Source organism: Oryctolagus cuniculus, chromosome 4, assembly GCF_964237555.1.
Source record: "Oryctolagus cuniculus chromosome 4, mOryCun1.1, whole genome shotgun sequence".
Classification (NCBI taxonomy): domain Eukaryota; kingdom Metazoa; phylum Chordata; class Mammalia; order Lagomorpha; family Leporidae; genus Oryctolagus; species Oryctolagus cuniculus.
Genome location: NC_091435.1, coordinates 82,785,362 through 82,806,193, shown reverse-complemented (window position 1 = coordinate 82,806,193; position 20,832 = coordinate 82,785,362). Strand labels below are relative to the sequence as shown.

The 20,832-nt window shown below is 42.0% G+C and overlaps 1 protein-coding gene across 3 annotated transcripts in view; it reads left to right on the top strand.

Moving 5' to 3' along the window:
- PCYT1A (phosphate cytidylyltransferase 1A, choline) overlaps nucleotides 1-20,616 on the top strand; it is a 55,173-nt gene extending 34,557 nt beyond the window's left edge. For all 3 annotated transcript variants that reach the window (XM_070072298.1, XM_070072297.1, XM_017347024.3), the window contains 7 exons: nucleotides 6,439-6,538; nucleotides 8,633-8,749; nucleotides 9,424-9,575; nucleotides 12,078-12,156; nucleotides 13,628-13,770; nucleotides 15,486-15,674; nucleotides 16,547-20,616. In XM_070072298.1, the coding sequence (XP_069928399.1) occupies nucleotides 6,439-6,538; nucleotides 8,633-8,749; nucleotides 9,424-9,575; nucleotides 12,078-12,156; nucleotides 13,628-13,770; nucleotides 15,486-15,674; nucleotides 16,547-16,753 (987 nt within the window). In that variant the 3' untranslated portion in view covers nucleotides 16,754-20,616. The remainder of the gene's footprint in view (nucleotides 1-6,438; nucleotides 6,539-8,632; nucleotides 8,750-9,423; nucleotides 9,576-12,077; nucleotides 12,157-13,627; nucleotides 13,771-15,485; nucleotides 15,675-16,546) is intronic.
- The last annotated feature ends 216 nt before the right edge of the window (nucleotides 20,617-20,832 follow it).

The window sequence follows — 20,832 nt, the reverse complement described above, 5'->3', positions numbered from 1 at the left end:
ATTTTCTTATTTTCTAACTACTGCTATGCATTAGGTGAAAGACCTCATTCCAAACTGCCTATCCTCTCTCTACTTGGTATCTTTCTTCTTCCTCTTCTTATTCTTTTTTTTTTTTTTTTTTTTTCTGTTAAGTTAGAGAGAGAAAAAAAAAAGTCTTCCAGCTGCTGGTTGATTCCCCAAATGGCTGCAACAGCCAGAGCTGAGCCGATCTGAAGCCAGGAGCCAGGAGGGTCTCCCATGTGGGTGGAGGAGCCCAAGCACTTGGGCCATATTCTGCTGCTTTCCCAGGCCATACACAGAGAGCTGGATTGGAAGAGGAGCATCCAGGACATAAACTGGCATCTATATGGGATGCCAGCGCCACAGGTGGAAGCCTAACCAACTATGCCACAGCTCCGGCCCCATTGATATCCTTCTTAAAGCTTCCCTAAAATACATATCAAAGAACATTTAGATAAAACTGAAGTTACTTCTGATATACAACATTATTATGAAATCTCTGTTTCAAAATTCCAGTGACAGAATGTTTCCGTGTTTTCTCTACCTATACTGACCATTAGCCATTTATCAAACTTCAGTTTCCACTGGTTAGTGCTGAGGCTTCCCAGGCCAAAGGGAAAATGTTTATACTCTGAGAAAGTTAACAGTTGTTCCAAACTAATCTGTTGTGAGCAGTAAAAGCACCTGAACTTACCAGATTCGAGGCATATGCTTCCAGGCCTGATATTGATAATACTGATAGAGGCAAATGTGTCATTTTCTATTGCTGCTGAAACAAATTACCCAGCGTTTAGTGGTTTAGGCGTTATGGTACAGCAGGTTAAGCTGCCATTTGGGTGACCTGCATCTCATAATGGAATGCTGGTTCAAGTCCTAACTATGCTTCTGATCCAGTTTCCTACTAATGCATACCAGAGGCAACAGATGATGACTGGAGTACTTGGTGCCCTGCCAACTATGTGGGAAACCCAAACTGAGTTTCAGGTTCCTGGCTTTGGCATGGCCCAGCGCTGGCTGTTGTGGGCATTTGGGGAGTGCTCCAGTGGGTGGAAGATCTCCCACCCCCCTCTTCCACTCTGCTTTTCAAGTAGATGAAAATAAATTAATAAATGTAAAAAATAAAATGTATAAAGAAAATAACACAAATGTGTCATCTTACTGTTCTGGTGCTCAGAAGGCTGAAATAGGTTTCAAGGGCTAAGATCAAAGTGTTGCCATTTCTTTGCTTTTTTCAGTTTTTGCAGGCTACCCATGTTGCTTATCTTACCATATAAGCCAGTGATTATACCTCTCTGACCACTGTTTCTGTCATCATATCTTCTCTGATTCTGACTCTTTTTCCTTCCCTTTTCACTTGTAAGAACTTGTGTGATTACATTGGGCTCTTGGATAATCCGCTTTCTCAAAGCCTTTCATATAATCACGTCTGCAAAGCTCCTTTTGCCATGTATGGTAAGATGATCGCAGGTTACATAGAATAGGATGTGACGTCTGTAGGGAACCAGTATTCTACATACCAAAGCAAGTAAGCTCAGAAAATGGCTTGCAGTTAACAAAACAGAGCTTTGTTAATTTTTAAATGTTTCTTAGAGAATCAGATTAGAGGTGGTGAGGGGCTCCAGTTCAACACTATTACATGGCATAGGGACAAGTTATAACCAAAGAGGTGATACTCTTGAACAATCCCCATAGTCAGAAACAGATAAAGAAATGAGCTCTGAGGAAAACTTAAATTTCTTGGCCCTTAGTGCATAAAGAATTTAAACATTTTAAATTACTTAGCTTCACATGTTCCTGTAAAATCAGAAAGTGACTTGCTCAGTGTTCCACATTCCTCCCTGGTACATGCTGCCTATTTAGCGTAGGTTTATGGTCAGATTCACTCACTCGGAAGACTGGAACAACCATAGTGAGGAGAAGAATCTGCTAAGTGAACTTGTCTTCCATCTCCACTTTACACCTGTACTTCCTATTTCTAAATCTTCTTTGATTTTTTTTAAGATTTATTTATCAGGGCTGGGGCTATGACACAGTAGGTTAATCCTTTGCCTGCGGTGCCGGCATCCCATATGGGCACCAGTTCTAGTCTCAGCTGCTCCTCTTCCATTCCAGCTCTCTGCTTGGCCTAGGAAAGCAGTAGAGAATGGCCCAGGTGCTTGGGCCCCTGCACCCACGTGGGAGATCCAGAGGAAGGTCCTGGGCTTCAGGTAGGCCCTGCTCCAGCCATTTAGGGAGTGAACCAGCAAATGGAGGACCTTTCTCTCTGTCTCTCCCTCTCATTGTCTGTAATTCTACCTCTCAAATAAATAAATAAAATCTTTTTTAAAAAGGATTTTATCTATTAATTTGAAAGGCAGAGTTATAGAGGGGCAGGGGCAGAGAGAGAGAGAGATTCCATTTTTTTGTTCACTCATTCAGAGAGTGAACAGCCAGACTGCAACAGCCAGAGATGGGCCAGGCCAAAGCCAGGAGCCTGGAACTCCATCCAGATCTTCCACATGGGTGCAGGGGCCCAAGCTCTTGGGCCATCTGCTACTGCTTTCCCAGGTGCATTAGCAGGGAGCTGGATCAGAAGAGGAGCATCCAGGTCTCAAACCAGCGACTATATGGGATGCCAACACTGCAGGTGGAGGCTTACCCCACTATACCACAGCACCAGCCCCTGTCTTTTCGATATTTCTTTGATGTTCTGCTATTATCTCAAACTCAAGATAAATTTGTTATCTAGGAATCAACTCTTTTGTTTTTAACTTCTCTACTCCTGCTCGTGATATTTTCCTTAGTTTAAAAACTGTTATTGTAAGCTTCTTTCTTAAGTGAAAACATGATTTTCTTTTTACCATATCCTACCTATTCTTCCTTCATAAAATCTTTTCTCTTTCATCCTTTCTACTCTCACTGAAACATCACTAGAAAAATGTGTGCCTGTTTCCCCCTCCCTGTGATCTGATCTCTAAGTATGCAGACTAACCAGTAGTGTCCTGGTAAAGTGGTTCCCTGTGGGGAAAACCTCTGATTTGTACCATTTGCTGATTTCTGTGACTGATTCCAAGCTACCAATGATTTAATAACCATTCCACAAATTCCTTGACTGCTTTTTTTTTTTTAGGATTTATTTATTTATTTATTATTTGAAAAGCAGAGTTACAGAGAGGCAGAAGCGGGGTTGGGGGTCTTCCGTCCACTGGTTCACTCCCCAAATGGCTGTAATGGCCAGGAGCCAGGAGTTTCTTCTGGGTCTCCCACATTGGTGTAGGGGCCCAAGGACTTGGGCCATCTTCCACTGCTTTCGCAGGCCATAGCAAAGAGCTGAATTGGAAGTAGAGCAGCCAGGACTTAAATTGGTGCCCATATGGGATGCTGGCACTGCAGGTGGCGGCTTTACCCACTAGGCCACAGTGCCTGTCCCAGAGCTGATCTTTTAATCCACATGTACTACTGTTAAGAAGCATAATTCTATTTGTCTCATATATATGAGCCTTGTGAGATATAATTCATATAACATTGTAATTCACATATCCAGTTAAAGAAGTGCATGTAATTCAGTGGCTTGTAATATATTCACAGATTTTTGCAACCATAATTAGAATCCATTGTAAAGCATTTTCATCACCCCAAAGAGAAACTCCATACCCATTAACATTTACCCCTCATTTCTCTCAACACTTCCTGTCTAAGATGGCCGCTAATATGCTTTCTGTTTGTTAATTTGTCTATTCTGAATATTATATATAAATGGAATCATATAATATGTGATTTTTTTGTAACTAGTTTCTTTCACTTAGCATAATGTTTTCAAGGTTCATCCACTACTTCATTCCTTTCTATTGCTGAATATCTTGTTTTTTGAGGTTTAGTTTATTACAGTAAAGAACATAAATCTTAATAATACACAAGCCTCTAATAAATACTTACATATGTAAATGTGTGTGTGATTGCCAGTATCCCCAGAAGGCTTCCTCACTGCCCCCTGCTAGTCATTATCCTCTTTGCTCAAATTTCTTCTTTTTTTCTGGTTTATATACACAACAAAGTAGTTTCTCCTATTTTTGACCTTTATATAAATGGAAGAATATATTTTATTTTGCAAGTAGCATATATCTTTAGAAACACAGATTAATGTTGAGCATCTGTGTGTATTAACCTCTAATGCAGGATGGGGAACATCTGGCCTACGGGCCATATAGGGCTGTGAAATCACTGGATCTCCTCCTGCCAAGGCAACCAGTGGCAGGACTTGAAATTCAATAAATCTATAGCAGGCCAATTTTAAGATGATAATTGTATGTGGCCTGCAAATAATGTTATAAATATCCAAATGACCCAAGCAGAAAAAAAGTTTCCCCACTTCTGCTCTAGAGAATACAGTTTTCTCTAATGTAAATATTTGGAAATCCCTACTAACTTCAAAAATTACATATTTGGGCATATGTGGTCTCTTGTGATCTTTCTTTGGAACACTTTTTTTTTTTTTTTAAAGATCACAAACACCACCCACACACACAAAAAATGAATTTGGGGTGGGCTTTTGGCCTGGCAGTTAGAATGCTGTTTGGCATGCCTGCACCCCATATCGGTGTGCTTGGATTTGAATCCCACACCACTCCTGATTCCAGCTTCCTGCCAATGCAAAACCTGTGGGGCTCCAGTACTCGAGTCCCTGCCATCTATGTGAGAGACTCGGATTGAGTTCCTAGCTCCTGGCTTGGATCTGACCTAGCCTTGGCTGTTGTGAGCATTTAAGCAGTTAACCAGCAAATAGAAGATCACTGCTCTGTCTGATGTCTCTCTCTGTCTGCCTCTCTCTGTCTACCTTTCATACACATAAAACATTTACAAAACAAAGAAGTGACATGGACAAATATACTTTCCTTGTTCCTAGTCTTGGGGGAAAATACACAATCTTTTATCATTAAGTAGCATGGTGGCCATCGGTTCTTGATAGATGCCCTTTACTGGATTGAGGAATCTCCCTTCTTTGTGCATTTTGCTGGCTTGTTATAATGAATGGATGTTGGGTTTTATATATTCTTTTTCCTTTTTTAAGAGTTATCTATTTAATTGAAAGAGCATCAGAGGGGTCAGCTCTGTGGTGCAGTGGGTTAATGCCCTGGCCTGAAGCGCCGGCATCCCATGTGGGCGCCAGTTCTAATCCCAGCCACTCCTCTTCTGATCCAGCTCTCTGCTATGGCCTGGGATAGCAGTGGAGGATGGTCCAAGTCCTTGGGTCCCTGCATCCACGTGGGAAATCCAGAGGAAGCTCCTGCTCCTGCCTTCGGATCGGTGCAGCTCCAGCTGTTGAGGCTATCTGAGGAGTGAACCAGCGGATGCAAGACCTTTCTCTCTGTCTCTACCTCTCTTTGTAACTCTGTCTTTCAAATAAATACAATAAATCTTTTTTTAAGAAAAAGCATCAGAGAGCAATGGAGAGACAGAGAGAAAGAGGAAAAGAGAGATTGATCTTCCATCTGCTGTTTCATTCCCCAAGTGGCTACTACAGACAGGGTTTGGCCAGGCTGAAGCCAGGAGCCAGAAGCTCCATCTTAATTTCCCCCATGGGTGGCAGAGAAATAAGCACTTGGGATATCATCTGCTGCCTTCCCAGACACATGAGCAGGAAACTGGACTGGAAATGGACTAGCTGAGGCTCCAACTGGCACTCCTATCTGAAATGCCAGTGTCACAAACAGTGGTTTACCCTGTTGTACCACAACACTGTTGGCATAAATTCTTTTTCTGCATCTTTTTTAAAAAAATATATTTTGATTTTCCTTTCCTCCCCCAATTTTTAAATTTATATAAAGGGAACAAATTTTGTATGTACAGGTTTAAGAACATAATGATATTTCCTACCCTATCCTCTCTCCCTCCCTCACCCCTACCCTCTCTTCTCCTTCCTTTCTTCTTTTTTTTAAAGATTTATTTATTTATTTTAAAGGCAGAGTTATAGAGAGGCAGAGGCAAAGAGAGAGAAGTCTTCCATGCACTGGTTCACTCCCCAGATGGCTGCGACGGCTGGAGCTGTGCTGATCCGAAGCCAGGAGCCAGGAGCTTCTTCCAGGTCTCCCGTGCGGATGCAGGGGCCCAAGCACTTGGGCCATCTTCTACTGCCTCTACTGCTTTCCGAGGCCATCGAAGAGAGCTGGATCAGAAGTGGAGCAGCTGGGACTTGAACCAGTGCCCAAATGGGATGCCAGCACTGCAGGCAGTGGCTTTACCCACTATGCCACAGTACCAGCCCCTCTTTTAATTTGTATAATGACATACTTTGTTTAAAAAAAGCAAAAAGACCCTAGTTTAGTGCAAATGCTTTATTAATTTGAGTGTATTTAGTGTGTACATAAATTGATTTTACAATGTTAAACTAATCTTGCATTCCTAAGAAAAACCTTTGTTGGTCTGTTTAACATTTTTTCTCTTTACTTTCTTCTTCTTAAGGGCTTACGGCAGCCAGCTCCTTTTTCTGATGAAATTGAAGTTGACTTTAGTAAACCCTATGTCAGGGTAACTATGGAAGAAGCAAGTAGAGGAACTCCTTGTAAGTAAATACCTACTTATTGTGTTGCTTTACCATTGTTTTTAGCATTCCACTGTATTTATAAAATACACTTTTATTCTCAGCTTAGTTGTAAGTCCAGTAGAGAAGTAATTATTGCCATTTGCCTGATATTCTATTTAGGAGGGTAAATTCATTCTATAAAATTTGATTTTTTTCTTTTTATTATACAGTTTCCCAAACTACTGTCACAACTATAAAATAGATGCAGTAGATACTTGCTTCCTGGGCCATTGTTACAGCTCTGAGATATACGGAAGCAGAAATAAGATGTTAGCCTGAGTTGGGTTGTGATCCTGTCTATTTTTGTAAAGATCTGAATAATATGTCAGGTGTCATATTTATTAATCTTTTTTAAAGATTTATTTATTTATTTGAAATGCAGAGACATAGAGAGAGAGAGAGTGAGCAAGTTTCTATCTGTTGGTTCACTACCCAAATGGCCACAAAAGCCGGGGCTGGGTAGGTTGAAGGCAGGAGGCTGGATCTTCTTCCAGGTCTCCCAATTGAGTGCAGGGGCCCAACTACTTGAGCCATCTTCTGCTGCATTCCCAGGTGCATTAGCAGGGAGCTGGAATGGAAGTGGAACAGCCAGGACTTGAACCAGCGCCCATATGGGATACTGACACTACAGGTGTAGGCTTAACCCACTGTTCCACAGCACTGACCCCTAGTGTCATATTTTTCATAGCCTTCAAAATTTCCTTATAATCTTCCCTCATTGTATCAGTCAGCTTCAGCCTGGCCCCTGCCTGGCTGTTGGGCCATTTGGGGAGTGAACCAGAGGATGAAATATTTCTTTATTCATGTCTTCCTCAGTCTTTGTCACTCTGTCTTTCAAATAAATAAATACCTAAAAAAATCAGTTTATTTTGGTGCAAAATTTTTTGGAAATGCATGTGTACAAGAGGTCTTCAAAAATGCCATTGAAATATATATAATATATATATTTATATATAAATATATATATTTAAGGATTTAGTTATTTATTTGAAAGCTAGAACCACACAGAGAGAAGAAGAAGCAGAGAGAGAGAGAGGTTTTCCATCTGCTGGTTCACTCCCCAATTAGCCACAATGGCTGGAGTTGAGCTGATCTGAAGCCAGGAGCCAGGAGCTTCTTCTGGGTCTCCCACACGGGTGTATGTCCCAAGGACATGGGTCATCTTCTACTGCTTTTCCAGGCCATCGAAGAGAGCTGGATCAGAAGTGGAGCAGCCAGGACACGAACCAGCACCCATATGGGATGCTGGCACTGCAGGTGGTGGCTTTACCCACTACACTATAGCGCCAGCCCCGGAATGTATATTATAAAAAAATTACTCATCGCTTTCAAAATTTTTCAACAAAGTAAATTTAGCTCTAAATTCCATTTTTCTACAAACTTTTTGAAGTGTTTGTGTACCTTGTTTAATCATAACTGAAGAATCATAAACTGAAGGTGAAGATTTAGCCATTAGCCAATTAGCCACTGTGGCTAATTGGGGAGTGAACCAGCAGATGGAAAACCTCTCTCTCTCTCTTCTTCTCCTTCTCTCTGTGGTTCTAACTTTCAAATAAATAACTAAATCCTTAAATATATATATTTATATATTTAATATATATAATACATAACATATATAAATATATTTCTATATAATTATTATAACATATAAAGCATATCTATATATAATATATAATATATGTTATATAATTATATGATTATAATATATAATATATAATATTATATATTATATATATTATATATAAAAATATATAATATATATATTTCAGTGGCATTTTGAAGTTTAGGACTTACTCTTCCCTTTCACTTGTAAGTGAAAGCGATCACATTTTGTTTTTGCACCTGAGAAGTTTCATACAATAAAGAGAGTTGGTGGAGATGAAGTGAGGAAGGCATCTGTGGTGCAGGAAGCTCACAGCTCTGCCCCACCCCCAGAAGTAGGCGAATGCCCAGGAGACACCTTGAGAGAGGGAGATGCAGCTATAGAATGGTCATACTGTGCCATTTTCACGTGTCAAGCATGAAACATTGAATAAATGTATTTTTGTTATAAATTCTCCCATTTGGATTCAGGTGAACGGCCTGTGAGGGTTTACGCAGATGGAATATTTGACTTATTTCACTCTGGTCATGCCCGGGCTCTGATGCAAGCAAAGAACCTTTTCCCTAATACATACCTCATTGTGGGAGGTAAGAAAACATATGATGACTTTACGTGTTGTCCAGAAGATTATAGTAGTCATTTGTTCTCTCCTGCCTCCTCGCCAAGTACCTCGGCCCTTGTTTCAGTTTTTAAATGCAGAATGTAGTACAGTCTCTGAAACATGAAGTATATGAAGTACTGGCAACCTAAGCTGGGAGAGAGGAACTCCAGGCTCATCAACTTGAGCTGTTAATATTTATCTCCCTATTTGTAGCTGAGTTACTGATGACCTGGGAGTAAGCTGGCCCCTTTGCCTGCTTAAGAATAGCATTTGTTCTAGCTTTCAGTTTATCATTTCAAATCAACTGAAGCATGAAAATCTGTCAAGCAAATGCTATGTGGCCCAGCCCACTGTTATTAAAGTAGGAAAACATTTTTAAAAACTTAAGTGTTCAGAAATGTACTACAGGCTCATGTCAAAGATCTTGGTCCTCTGGTATACCCTCCCTTCTACGAAGTGTGAACCCACTGTTCAGTGAGTGTTGCTCCTGAAGGTGCGTGTTGAATTACAAAACGCATTGTTCCCAGACTGAGCTACATCCAGGTTTTTCTGCAAGTGGAGAGGAAGGTTGCAATCCTAGCAAGTGGGAGAACAAGGGAGAGGTTGATGAATGAGGATGGTTAAGCAAAGGGGACCTTCAGCTTCTTGTGGTGAACTCAGTCTGCAGTGACGAGCTGACGCACAACTTCAAAGGCTTCACGGTGATGAATGAAAATGAGCGCTACGATGCAGTGCAGCACTGCCGCTATGTGGATGAAGTGGTGAGGAACGCCCCCTGGACTCTGACGCCCGAGTTCCTGGCAGAACACAGGGTAAGAAACTCGGCACATGTCCCCAGTGCTTGCTCCAGAAGCTCCTCAGTTCTCAAGGCCTCATTGCTTCTACCTTCAAGTTTCACAGAGGAGATAATAGGGATATTACGACCATGCGTAGTTAACTCCTGATGTTTATATGGCTTTATGTTTACATCCCTTGTAATCCATTTGTTCTCCACAAGTCTGTGGGGGTAGTTATTGTCCCCACTTTGCACATGAGGAACAGGCCCAGAGAAACCAAATAGCCTGCTCCAGTATTAACAGGGCTAGGAATCGAGCTCTTCAGTTCTGTGATGTTTCCCCTGGCGCTGTAGGTGTGTTCATCTTTATGGCTTGTTGTGCCAATCTCAGAATATCCATGCCCCAGCTGTGCCCTCAGGAAGTGCACATTCTAGGAAACAAGACATATTAATGTAGACTTCTCTTATTTGATTTAAATTTAGTTTCAGGACTTTGCTTTTGGGCTAGAAATTGTAGGGGATTAGAAATCAAGAAAATTTTCCACCTTTACTCAGTGAGTTATTATTATAGAACTCTTTTTCTTCTTTGAATTCTTCCACATTAAAGCAATAGGCTTCCTACAAAAGGTGGGCTTAAAAGATAGGAGGAATTTATCAAACTAAATTGGAGGCCTTCAAGCTTGAGGAACCAGCAAGCACTTTCAGTTCTCTACAGGGATATGTGGGATGTTGCCTGTGAATTGTTCAGTGAGGAAAGAATATAGGTGGTCGGGGCTGGCTGTGGCATAGTGGGTTAAGCCACAGCCTACAGTGCTAGCATCCCTTATCGGTACTGGTTCAAGTCCCAGCTGCCCCACTTCCAATCCAGATCCCTACAAACGTGCCTGGGAAAACAGTGGAAGCTGACCCAGGTCCCTGGGCCTCTGCTACTCATGTAGGAAACCCCCAGATGAAGCTCCTGGCTTCTGGTTTCAGTCTGGCCCAGCCCTGGCTGTTGTAGCCATTTGGGGAGGGAACCAGCAGATGAAAGACCGCCCCCACCAACTGCACCTTTCAAATAAATAAATAAATCTTAAAAAAAAAAAAAAAAAAAAAGGTAACCAGAGCACTTCTAAAGCAATACTTAGATAGGCCTGAAGCTAGAGGAAATTTATTATATTTGTTTAAGAATAGGACATACCTTTTATGGTTCCTAGCTTTTCTGTATCAACAATTAATAGCCAGTGGCACCAAAGGTGATGAGCAAAATTCTCAGCAACAGCCAGGCAGGCCCAGGCAGAGTATGTGGTTAGGGAAACTAACAACTTCCTTTGTCCCTTGTTAGCAGTAGGTACTCAATCATGAGTCTTGCATGCCCCTACTCTTGGCTTTATTGCCTGTGGATCCCTGACAGATTGTTACGGGTAATTGAGATATTAGCTGAGAGGCCCTGACATAGTCCCAGTGAGCACACTTCACACTACCGTGCCTTCTGGGAGTTGGGTGTATGGTGCAAAGGCATATGACCTAATCAAGAAGGAGTAGGTGAGATTTAGCATGTCTCTTAAAAAGATTACTGATCCCAGTGCATTTAATTTCTTCTCCTTCTTGCAGAGAGTGTTGACAGTAGTAAAATGATAGAACATAAGACCTAAAGATCTTTTGTGGCTTTGAGTTTTAAGTTTCTCAAGAATATAAATGTACCAATTCCAGTAGAAGTTCTCTTGGTTGCTATTTTTAAATTCCCTCTTTGCTTATAAACTGGAAAAGAAAATTATTAAGAAGTGACTTTTTAAAATACTTTTAGAAACCCTTCTTTTTTTTTTTTTTTTTTTTTTTTTTTTGACAGGCAGAGTGGATAGTAAGAGAGACAGACAGAAAGAAAGGTCTTCCTTTTGCCGTTGGTTCACCCTCCAATGGCCGCCATGGCTGGCGCGCTGCAGCCGGAACACTGCGCTGATCCGAAGGCAGGAGCCAGGTGCTTCTCCTGGTCTCCCATGGGGTGCAGGGCCTAAGCACTTGGGCCATCCTCCACTGCACTCCCGGGCCACAGCAGAGAGCTGGCCTGGAAGAGGGGCAACCGGGACAGAATCCGGCGCCCCGACTGGGACTAGAACCCAGTGTGCCAGCGCTGCTAGGTGGAGGATTAGCCTATTGAGCCGCTGCGCCAGCAAAACCCTTCTTTCACCAATCCTTCATCTACCAGGAGGATAAGGGGATTTCCTTCTTTCCAAGGTTCCACTCGCTAACTAGCTCACCAGCAGATCCTGTAGCCCTGTTGACTACAGCCTGGTGATTAGAATACAATGAGGGTAGTATTTCCAGGAGAATTGCTAGAAAAGAGACTGATTACCTTCACATTTGTAACCTATAAATAATTGAGTTGGATGGTATGTGATGGATCATGGAATTTACAAGCAAAATGAAAAGAGATATAGACACAAAGTTCATTTGAGGCCCAGTCTCTGCTTATTGTCTTTTTTCAAGGCTTGAGACTATTCACTGAGTCTTTATGAATGACAGTTATTCTGGGTTTTAAATGATGTTTGCTTATTTTCAGATTGATTTTGTAGCCCATGATGATATCCCTTATTCTTCTGCTGGGAGTGATGATGTTTATAAGCACATCAAGGAGGCAGGTGAGTAAAATGATGTTATTCTCACTTTTTTAAAGAAAGATTTATTTATTTATTTCAAAAATCAGAGTTACAGAGAGAGAGGGAGAGACAGAGAGAGATCTTCCATCCACAGATTCATTCCCCAGATGGCTGCAATGACTGGCACTGGACCAGGCTGAAGCCAGGAGCTTCATCCAGGTCTCCTACATGGGTGGCAGGGGCCCAAACACTTGGATTATAATCTACTGTTTTTCCTAGGCCATCAGCAGGGAGCAGGATTAGAAGTAGAACAGCCAGGACTCGAACCGGCATCCATATGTGATGCTGGTGTCATGGGTAGCGGCTCCACTCACTATACCCAATGCTCGCTCTGCATTCTCATTTTTATGAAGTCTCAGAGGCAGCTACAGAGATTCAACCATATTGTTGCACTTTAGAAGAAAATACGCATACTGAGAAATTCAGCATCCTCTTTCAGGTCATACTTTGTATTAAAGGTAAAGATGAGGCCGGCGCCACGGCTCACTAGGCTAATCCTCCGCCTTGCGGTGCCGGCACACCAGGTTCTAGTCCCGGTCGGGACGCCGGATTCTGTCCCGGTTGCCCCTCTTCCAGGCCAGCTCTCTGCTGTGGCCAGGGAGTGCAGTGGAGGATGGCCCAAGTGCTTGGGCCCTGCACCCCATGGGAGACCAGGATAAGTACCTGGCTCCTGCCATCAGATCAGCACGGTGTGCTGGCCGCGGTGGCCATTGGAGGGTGAACCAATGGCAAAGGAAGACCTTTCTCTCTGTCTCTCTCTCTCACTGTCCACTCTGCCTTTCAAAAAAAAAAAAAAAAAAAAAAAGGTAAAGATGAGCATAGCACTGACACCCATCAATTCTTGGTTTAAATATCTAGTTTTAATATCTCTCTTAATTTCAGAAAACCCTCCCTACTCCCATGTTTTTCTCATTATTAGGGCTCTGTACCTCCATTCTTCCCTTAGCCTTTGATACAAGCTTCCTTCTATAATGTTAACATCTCCATACTTCACTTAGTAATAGCAAGTAAGTTGTACTTCTTTTTTTTTTTTTTTTTTTTTAAGACTTATTTATCTATTCAAAAGGCAGAATTGCAGAGGCAGAGAGAGAGAGAGGTCTTCCATCTACTGGTTCACTCCCCAAGTGGCCACAACAGCCGGTGCTGGGCCAATCCAAAGCCGGGAGCCTGGAGCTTCTTCCAGGTCTTCCCTGTGGGTGCAGGGGCGCAAGCACTTGGGCCATCTTCTACTGCTTTCCCAGGCTATAACGGGGAGCTGGTTCAGAAGTAGAGCAGCTGGGATTTGAACCAGTGCCCATATGGGATGCTGGCACTACAGGCAGTGGTTTTACCTGCTAAGACACAGCATTGGCCCCAAGTTCTACTTCTTGAGGGAAGGAATGTTGCTTCCAGTTTCCAAATACTTCCTGAGCATAGCAGGATATCACAGTGTTTGTTTGTGTTCTTGAGTTAGGCATGTTTGCTCCAACACAGAGGACTGAAGGTATCTCCACATCAGACATCATCACTCGAATTGTCCGTGACTATGATGTGTATGCAAGACGGAACCTACAGAGAGGCTACACAGCAAAGGAACTCAACGTCAGCTTTATCAATGTAAGTCCTGCCCTCACCTCAGAGTTCCCTGATTCCACGGGACACATGTTGTCTCCCACTCCTTCTGAGATGAACTTGCCTTTCAGTCTGTTATAGTTATCACTCCTAGAAGCTAATGAATGCCTCTTTGCAGGCAGCACTAAGCTTAGCTCTTTATGAAGAATAAAGCAGAGGGAGTTTCTGCCCTTATGGTCTAGTATCAACATATTGGTATAAGGACACACCGCCAATTAAATAAATGAGAATGTATTGCTTCTATAGTAGGGTATTTATATCAGAGCATTCTAAACAATGGTTCTTTACTTCTTTCCTTTTTTGACTGAATGATCTTTTGAGGATCTGATGAAACCTATGGATTCTCCCCCCCATGTGCAAAGTGACACAACATTTTGCTTGTAATTTCCCCATGTAGACCCAAGTTTTGAGATTTTATTTTTGAGAGCTTAAGTTTATTGTAGCTTAATATTACCCTTTAGAAATTCCATATATTGCCGGCGCCGCGGCTCAATAGGCTGATCCTCTACCTAGCGGCGCCGGCACACCGGGTTCTAGTCCCGGTCGGGGCGCCGGATTCTGTCCCGGTTGCCCCTTTTCCAGGCCAGCTCTCTGCTGTGGCCAGGGAGTGCAGTGGAGGATGGCCCAAGTGCTTGGGCCCTGCACCCCATGGGAGACCAGGAGAAGCACCATGGCTCCTGCCTTCGGATCAGCGCGGTGCGCCGGCCGTGGCGGCCATTGGAGGGTGAACCAACGGCAAAAGGAAGACCTTTCTCTCTCTCTCTCTCTCACTATCCACTCTGCCTGTACAAAAAAAAAAAAAAAAGAAATTCCATATATTTTATATGTAACTTTTACCTCAGTAAAGTTTATTTAAAAAGAAGAAAGCTGTTAACCATATCTTCTGTATAATTATGCTATGAGAGTAGGTGAAATAATTTCATTTGAATATGGTATATCTATGCAGATAAATCCTAGCTGTTGTTAATTCACCTCCTGCAGAATCATTATATATGGAATCATTTTTCCATAAGAATCAGGTTTTTAAAAATTCTAAATATATTTCCTTTACTCTTTATGGTCTGGAAATTATGAAAATACTTTTCATTTGACTAGACGTTCCCCCTGCCCCCATACCATCTCCGCTTATCTTTAGGAAACTTGATAGGATCGAAGAATATCATCTTTATTTTGCAAATGAGCAGAACTCCAAATACTAAAATATAAAACATACAACTCATCTAAAATCATAGAATAAGGCATTTGATATAAGGGGAAAATCCAGAACATTAAGTAAATTGAGTACTTCCACTTTCAGTCTGTTATAATTGGCTTATTCTTGACGTATTGCACAGTGATCTTATTGCTCTCTATGTATCTCCTTATAGAATGAGGTTTGATTCAAGTCAGATGTGTTTAGATTCCACATTTATGTTTCATTTTTAAAAAGTCTGACATCATTTGCTATTGACCTATCTATTACTGGACCTACCCTGTAGATTTAATTTGGTCCCAAGCATACACAATATTAAAATTATCATACTTTTGTATAATATCACTGAACAGAGCATATCTTATCTGTTGTGCTAAAGAAGTATGGAGTAGACTAAAGCAAAGCAAAATTCTAAAGACTAAAAAACGTGTCAATAGAATGTTGAGCCATTTTTTTCTCTCTCCTTTGGAGAAAAGGTTATTTCTCAAAACAGTATTTCTTTACCTAGGAGAAGAAATACCACTTGCAGGAGCGGGTTGATAAAGTAAAGAAGAAGGTGAAAGACGTGGAAGAAAAGTCAAAAGAATTTGTTCAGAAGGTGGAGGAAAAAAGCATTGACCTCATTCAAAAATGGGAGGAAAAGTCCCGAGAATTCATTGGAAGTTTCTTGGAAATGTTTGGTCCAGAAGGAGCACTGGTATGTTCTTTCCCACTAGACAGCTTATGGAATTTCAGGATAATCTGGAAAACTTCAGTGCTGTGGGAGGAATTATAAAATCCTTGAGCAGAAAGGGAGATTGACATTAAGAAGTTGTCTAATCAATTCCCTTTATGTGGGCAGAGCTAAGTGTCAACTCTTCCCCAAGAGGTTCTTTAAAATCTTTTCAGAAGGTTACACATTATCCTAAATAATTTTTGCCAGCTCCCCATCAACCTGGAAATCTGATGACAAGATAAGTAGCCTTGCCTAGTTTACTTCTACATTATATTTTTAGATAGAACGGAAAGAATAAAGAACAGGAAAAAGAAAGCTGTTCCACTACAAAGAGCTACTGCAGAATCCCTAGGAAAGGTGGGAATTCTAATCTTGAAGAGTGGCAAAGTCTTTTCAAGCCAAATTTAAAAAATTCAGCAAGTGGACCCTCAATTAGATGTCAGGAAGGATGTGACTGCGAGGGTGTTTGGTTACTAAAATAGTTTGCTTAGGAAGATGTGGAGTTTTCAGAGAGCTCTACAAGGGGGTTCTGTAGCCTTTGTCTGAGTTAGTTCTTTTGTGTTTGACTGGAATTTGGACCACAAACTAAGTAGCCTTCTGAAAATTCCTTTGACTTAGAAGTCAAGGATTTGGTGACTATGGATAAGCAGTTGGAGAAAATCATGAGTAAATGGTATATGTAGACCACTTCCTAAAGGAAATTGCATAGAATTATAGCTGTGCCCCTCCTCTGGCTTATTTGATCACTTTTAACATTGCAGAGAGCGCTCATGATAATCTAAAGTCTCAGATACTGCAGTGGTGGTTTGGAAGATCCATAGGTTTCTTCTAACTCTTCCTTTTGGTCTCCCCAGAAACATATGCTGAAAGAGGGAAAAGGCCGGATGCTGCAGGCCATCAGCCCAAAGCAGAGTCCCAGCAGCAGCCCTACTCGTGAACGCTCCCCCTCCCCCTCTTTCCGATGGCCCTTCTCTGGGAAGACTTCCCCAACTTCCTCCCCAGCAACTCTCTCCAGGCACAAGGCTGCAGCCTGTGATATCAGTGAGGATGAAGAAGACTAAGCTTTCATTCCTCCTTTCCTCTCCTCTCCCTCTGTTCCATCACCTTCAGAAGCTCTCTGTTGAATTCCACATTGTGATACCAACACTAAACCCAAGGACAGCTACAAAGGAAAGACAGTTGGGGCAAGAGGACCTAGGAATGGGGGAACCAAATCAGCCTGTCCTCCAAGAGGCATCAGTCACCCACACCAAGAAGGAGGCTGTCTGTACCTTAGAAGCCTGTTCTGCATCCATACACCCTCCCTAAGGACTTTGCTTTACTCTTTATGTTCATGTGATCTTGACAGGGAAATTGTCATTTTTATTAATTTTTTAAAAATTAGTCTTTCAAATATAGTAAGTAGAACTAATTTTTTGCCCCTGACGAGTGGGCAGAAGAAGGAAGTGGTACAATACCCAGAGGCCTTTTCTTCCTGATACACTGTAGTGTTTGCCTTCTGAAGCAAAGTGGCTTGCTAAGCCTTTCAAACAATGAGCCATGCTAATGAGTGATTTGGGGGAGAGGTGGGGAAAATAACATAACTTTGGTCTCCTTAAAGCAACAACAAGAGCAACAACTAAAAACTGAATTATAGTCACAAATCCCTGAATGTAAGCTGGCACATGTGTCAGCGTGACCATAGGAAGAAGGACATCAGAGCCTAACCTCTCTTACTCCCTGAGGAGTTTCTTATTGGACCCAATGGGGTCCATGAAGACACTGATGGGGATGGAACCAGACCACATGACATCAACTGCAGTTTTTTTTGCTGTGTTCATCTTCTCAGAAAATTCTGTTGCCCAGTTATTTGGGAGCTCTTTCCTGTAGTCTACCTTTAAACGAAGGGACACTTTAAGGGTTACTGTGATTGAGGAGGGAAGCGGGACAATACTCAAATCCATATGAAGTTAATGTAGATTCATTTCCTACTGGAAGTAAGTCCCTGCCCTTGCTGCTCTTAAAGATATTGCCACCTTTTTGCAGAGGATACTTTGTAAATGTCTGTAGTTCGGACTCAACTAGATCTATTAACTTGTGTTGTTCACAGCCATATTGATATTTAGGGGGATTTACGCAGAACATAAAGGCAAAAGCGAAAAGAAGCATCGTCCCTTCAACAGCCTTATCCTGACCTGTACCCTCTTAGGAATATTCTTAACTAGAACCATGCTCCATGGAGTCTGTCTTTGCCTCTATGAGCTGCAACTGGCAAGGCCTTCCGTCCAGTGCTCTTCCAGCAAGCCACAAAGGATGGGTTCACATTGCAAGAGTATAGTAGGTGCACTCCCTCTGTCTCCCCTGTGCCTGTTGGTTATGGTCCTACCTTCCCTGTTGCCCAAGGGGAGGATTCAGCACTTGAATTCCAAATCGAAGAATGCTGATGCTTAACACTTGATGTTGAGCGTGGTCTAATTTTTAAGTCCCCAGCATCCTATCTCCTCGACTACATGACTAGTACATCATCATCATCTATCAGTAATCCTATAGCTGGATTAAGGGGACAGTTGCTTAGACCCAGGCCCCCACCCCCTTCCATTCATAAAGACCCCTTGTGGGGGTAGAGTTTTGGTGTTTTCAGCAAAGAAAGCCATATTTTTATTGCCCCTCTGCTAGAACTGTGAGCATCTCATGCCCCCTCCCTGAACATCTCATATCCCTCCCCTGAACTCTGGTAAAAGCTGCTGTTCTGCCTGAGCATCAGAGGCTGCAGTCACTGCCTGCACAGCAGGGCTACTCAGGTCCTTCAACTCAGATGACCCAGGGAGGCAGAGGAAAGGAACCAAGAGTGCGGAACCTCTTGTCCTGATGGCCCACGAAAATGCCATTTCTTACTCTTCTCGTGAATGCTATTTTTACTGTCAGATTTGGAATCCTTTCTTTGAAACAGTTGAAGTTAATGTTCCCCATACCGTGCAGCTTCATATGATCTTATATTGAGCTTTTCTGCTTCAGTCTTCCCTCTTTGGGAATACTGCCTGCTCCTTTCTAATTTATTCTCTGCAGTATAAAAAGGTAATAAAGTTATTGCTGAAACTCACCTACTGTTCTCTCAAAGAGGACATGTTGCCCAAGTGTGTTTGGATGGAAAGGGAGCTGCCTAGAACGTGTATGTAATCCCTGTAATCATGTGGTGTGTAATCCATGTAATCACTCCTTTTGAGTGCACTGCCTGGATCCCAAAGCTTTGCACCCTCCTCCTCCACTAGCGGGTGCACTCGGATGCCCTCCACTTGGACTAGGACTTCTATGCTGACCCGGTCTATGAGACCTCTAGGGCCAGCTGATGCCCATGTTCTTGAAAGACTCCCTAGCCCCCTTTGGTGAGCCCTTACTGCCCTAGTCTCCAACACTGGTATATTTTTGGATAATTTTGACTGAAAGCAAAATCTTTTATAGTGTGGTAGGTTAGCTACTTCGGGGTAAATGTGATCCCAAGATCTGGACAGTGGTGGATGGATGGAGGAAGCTTTTGGAATGATGCATTGTTTGATCATTTGTGCCTAATTAAATGAAGTTAGAGGTCTGTACCCCATGAGTGTGCCTGTGGTCTGTAATTCTCCAAATATTAATGTTTGTGGTTGTGGAGCTGTTTCCCCGAATCCTTGACAAGAGAGTGGTTAGCAGAGATGAGAGAGCCTTGGAAGTTTCTTGGCCTCACAGCCTCTGTCTTGGAGATTGAAGGAGGCTGAAGACAGAAGCCCTGAAGCTGATGCTGGAGAGGTACCACTTCAGCAGTTACCTTGAGGTGGGCTAAGCAGGGAGTTTTCCCTTTTTATATACAGTAGGCTCAAGGACACTGAGAATAGAAGTGAAAACTTCGGAGGAATAGAAATGGATCCTTTGTACTACTGCAGCTGCTTCTGATAGCTGGAGCCAGAGACTTATTTTGCAGAAGATTGGTGAAAAATCCTTAAGAAGAGAAGAAATGTGAGAGAGGTTGAGAAAACTTTTGACTCTTTATGATCACTAATAACTTCATGGGCAGCACCTGAGCTACACTTGTTTTGGTTGTAGACACATAGCTTCTCAGTCAGGCTCTAGACACTGCTTCTACAGTGGTTCTTTCTAGGACTCTGTTGCTGTTTCTGGATTAGACCTGTGAGCAGTTTATTTTCTGGAGGTCATTGCCTTTTTATCCTGTTCCACATCCCTTGTCTAAAAGTCTTTCCAAATCAGTTATATTATGCTGCTTTTAAAAAATTCCCTAAAAGCCACCGTTCTGGGATTTTATGTCATCATACATTCACCAGAAAATGAGCCAATGTATAGGTAGACAAAGGCACCCTTGACAATGTTTTTAAATAGTGGTATTTTTTTAAGCTCACCAATATAAGTATTTTTAAAGGTTATATTTTTCAAAGTCATAACATTGATTATTATTGTGTTCTTGCCTAGACTAGATTGTCATGGGGCAAAAAATGATTCCTAGTTTCTATTTTTCCAAATAAATAAGTAGAACATGTTCTTGGGATAATACTACTAAATATTCATTTTCTTAGAAAGAAGCAAAATTTTCTGTCTGCCAAAGTTTTATGTTAGTACATGGATTATGGTAGAAGACAGGAGTACCAGGTTGAACATTAGGATGACTCATGTTGTGTGCCTTTAGGTATGAAGTGAGCCTTTACCCTTCTTAGGGAGGCATTGTTTTGAACACAGAAACTTGATTGGTTGGCTGTTTTGTAGTAAGGATCCTGAAAAGAAAAAAGAGTCTTGGAGAGAACTGCTGGCCTTGGCATGACCCCAACACCAATGTGAGTCCACAAGGAGTTTTCCTCATCTGGGGTTCAGTGTATCATTTTCCTGTCTGAGTGTTATCCATTTGTTCAGTTATTTTGGCTTTTGCCATTTAGCCAAATAAAGGCAATGTGGGTTTACCAAATGTTTTATTTCCTGTGTTTTTGACTTGGTATACATGTGTATGATATACTTTATATATTGGAGCTTTTACTTATGCTCTCAATTCTTTGCTTTTGCATGCTAATTTCTTTCTTCAAAAATGAAACTTCATGATCATCTTATTAAGTGATTCTGTTTGCAGTTTGGCATAGAAGACTCAAAAAACCTTTGACCCACAAAGGAAAACTCCGGACCTCCC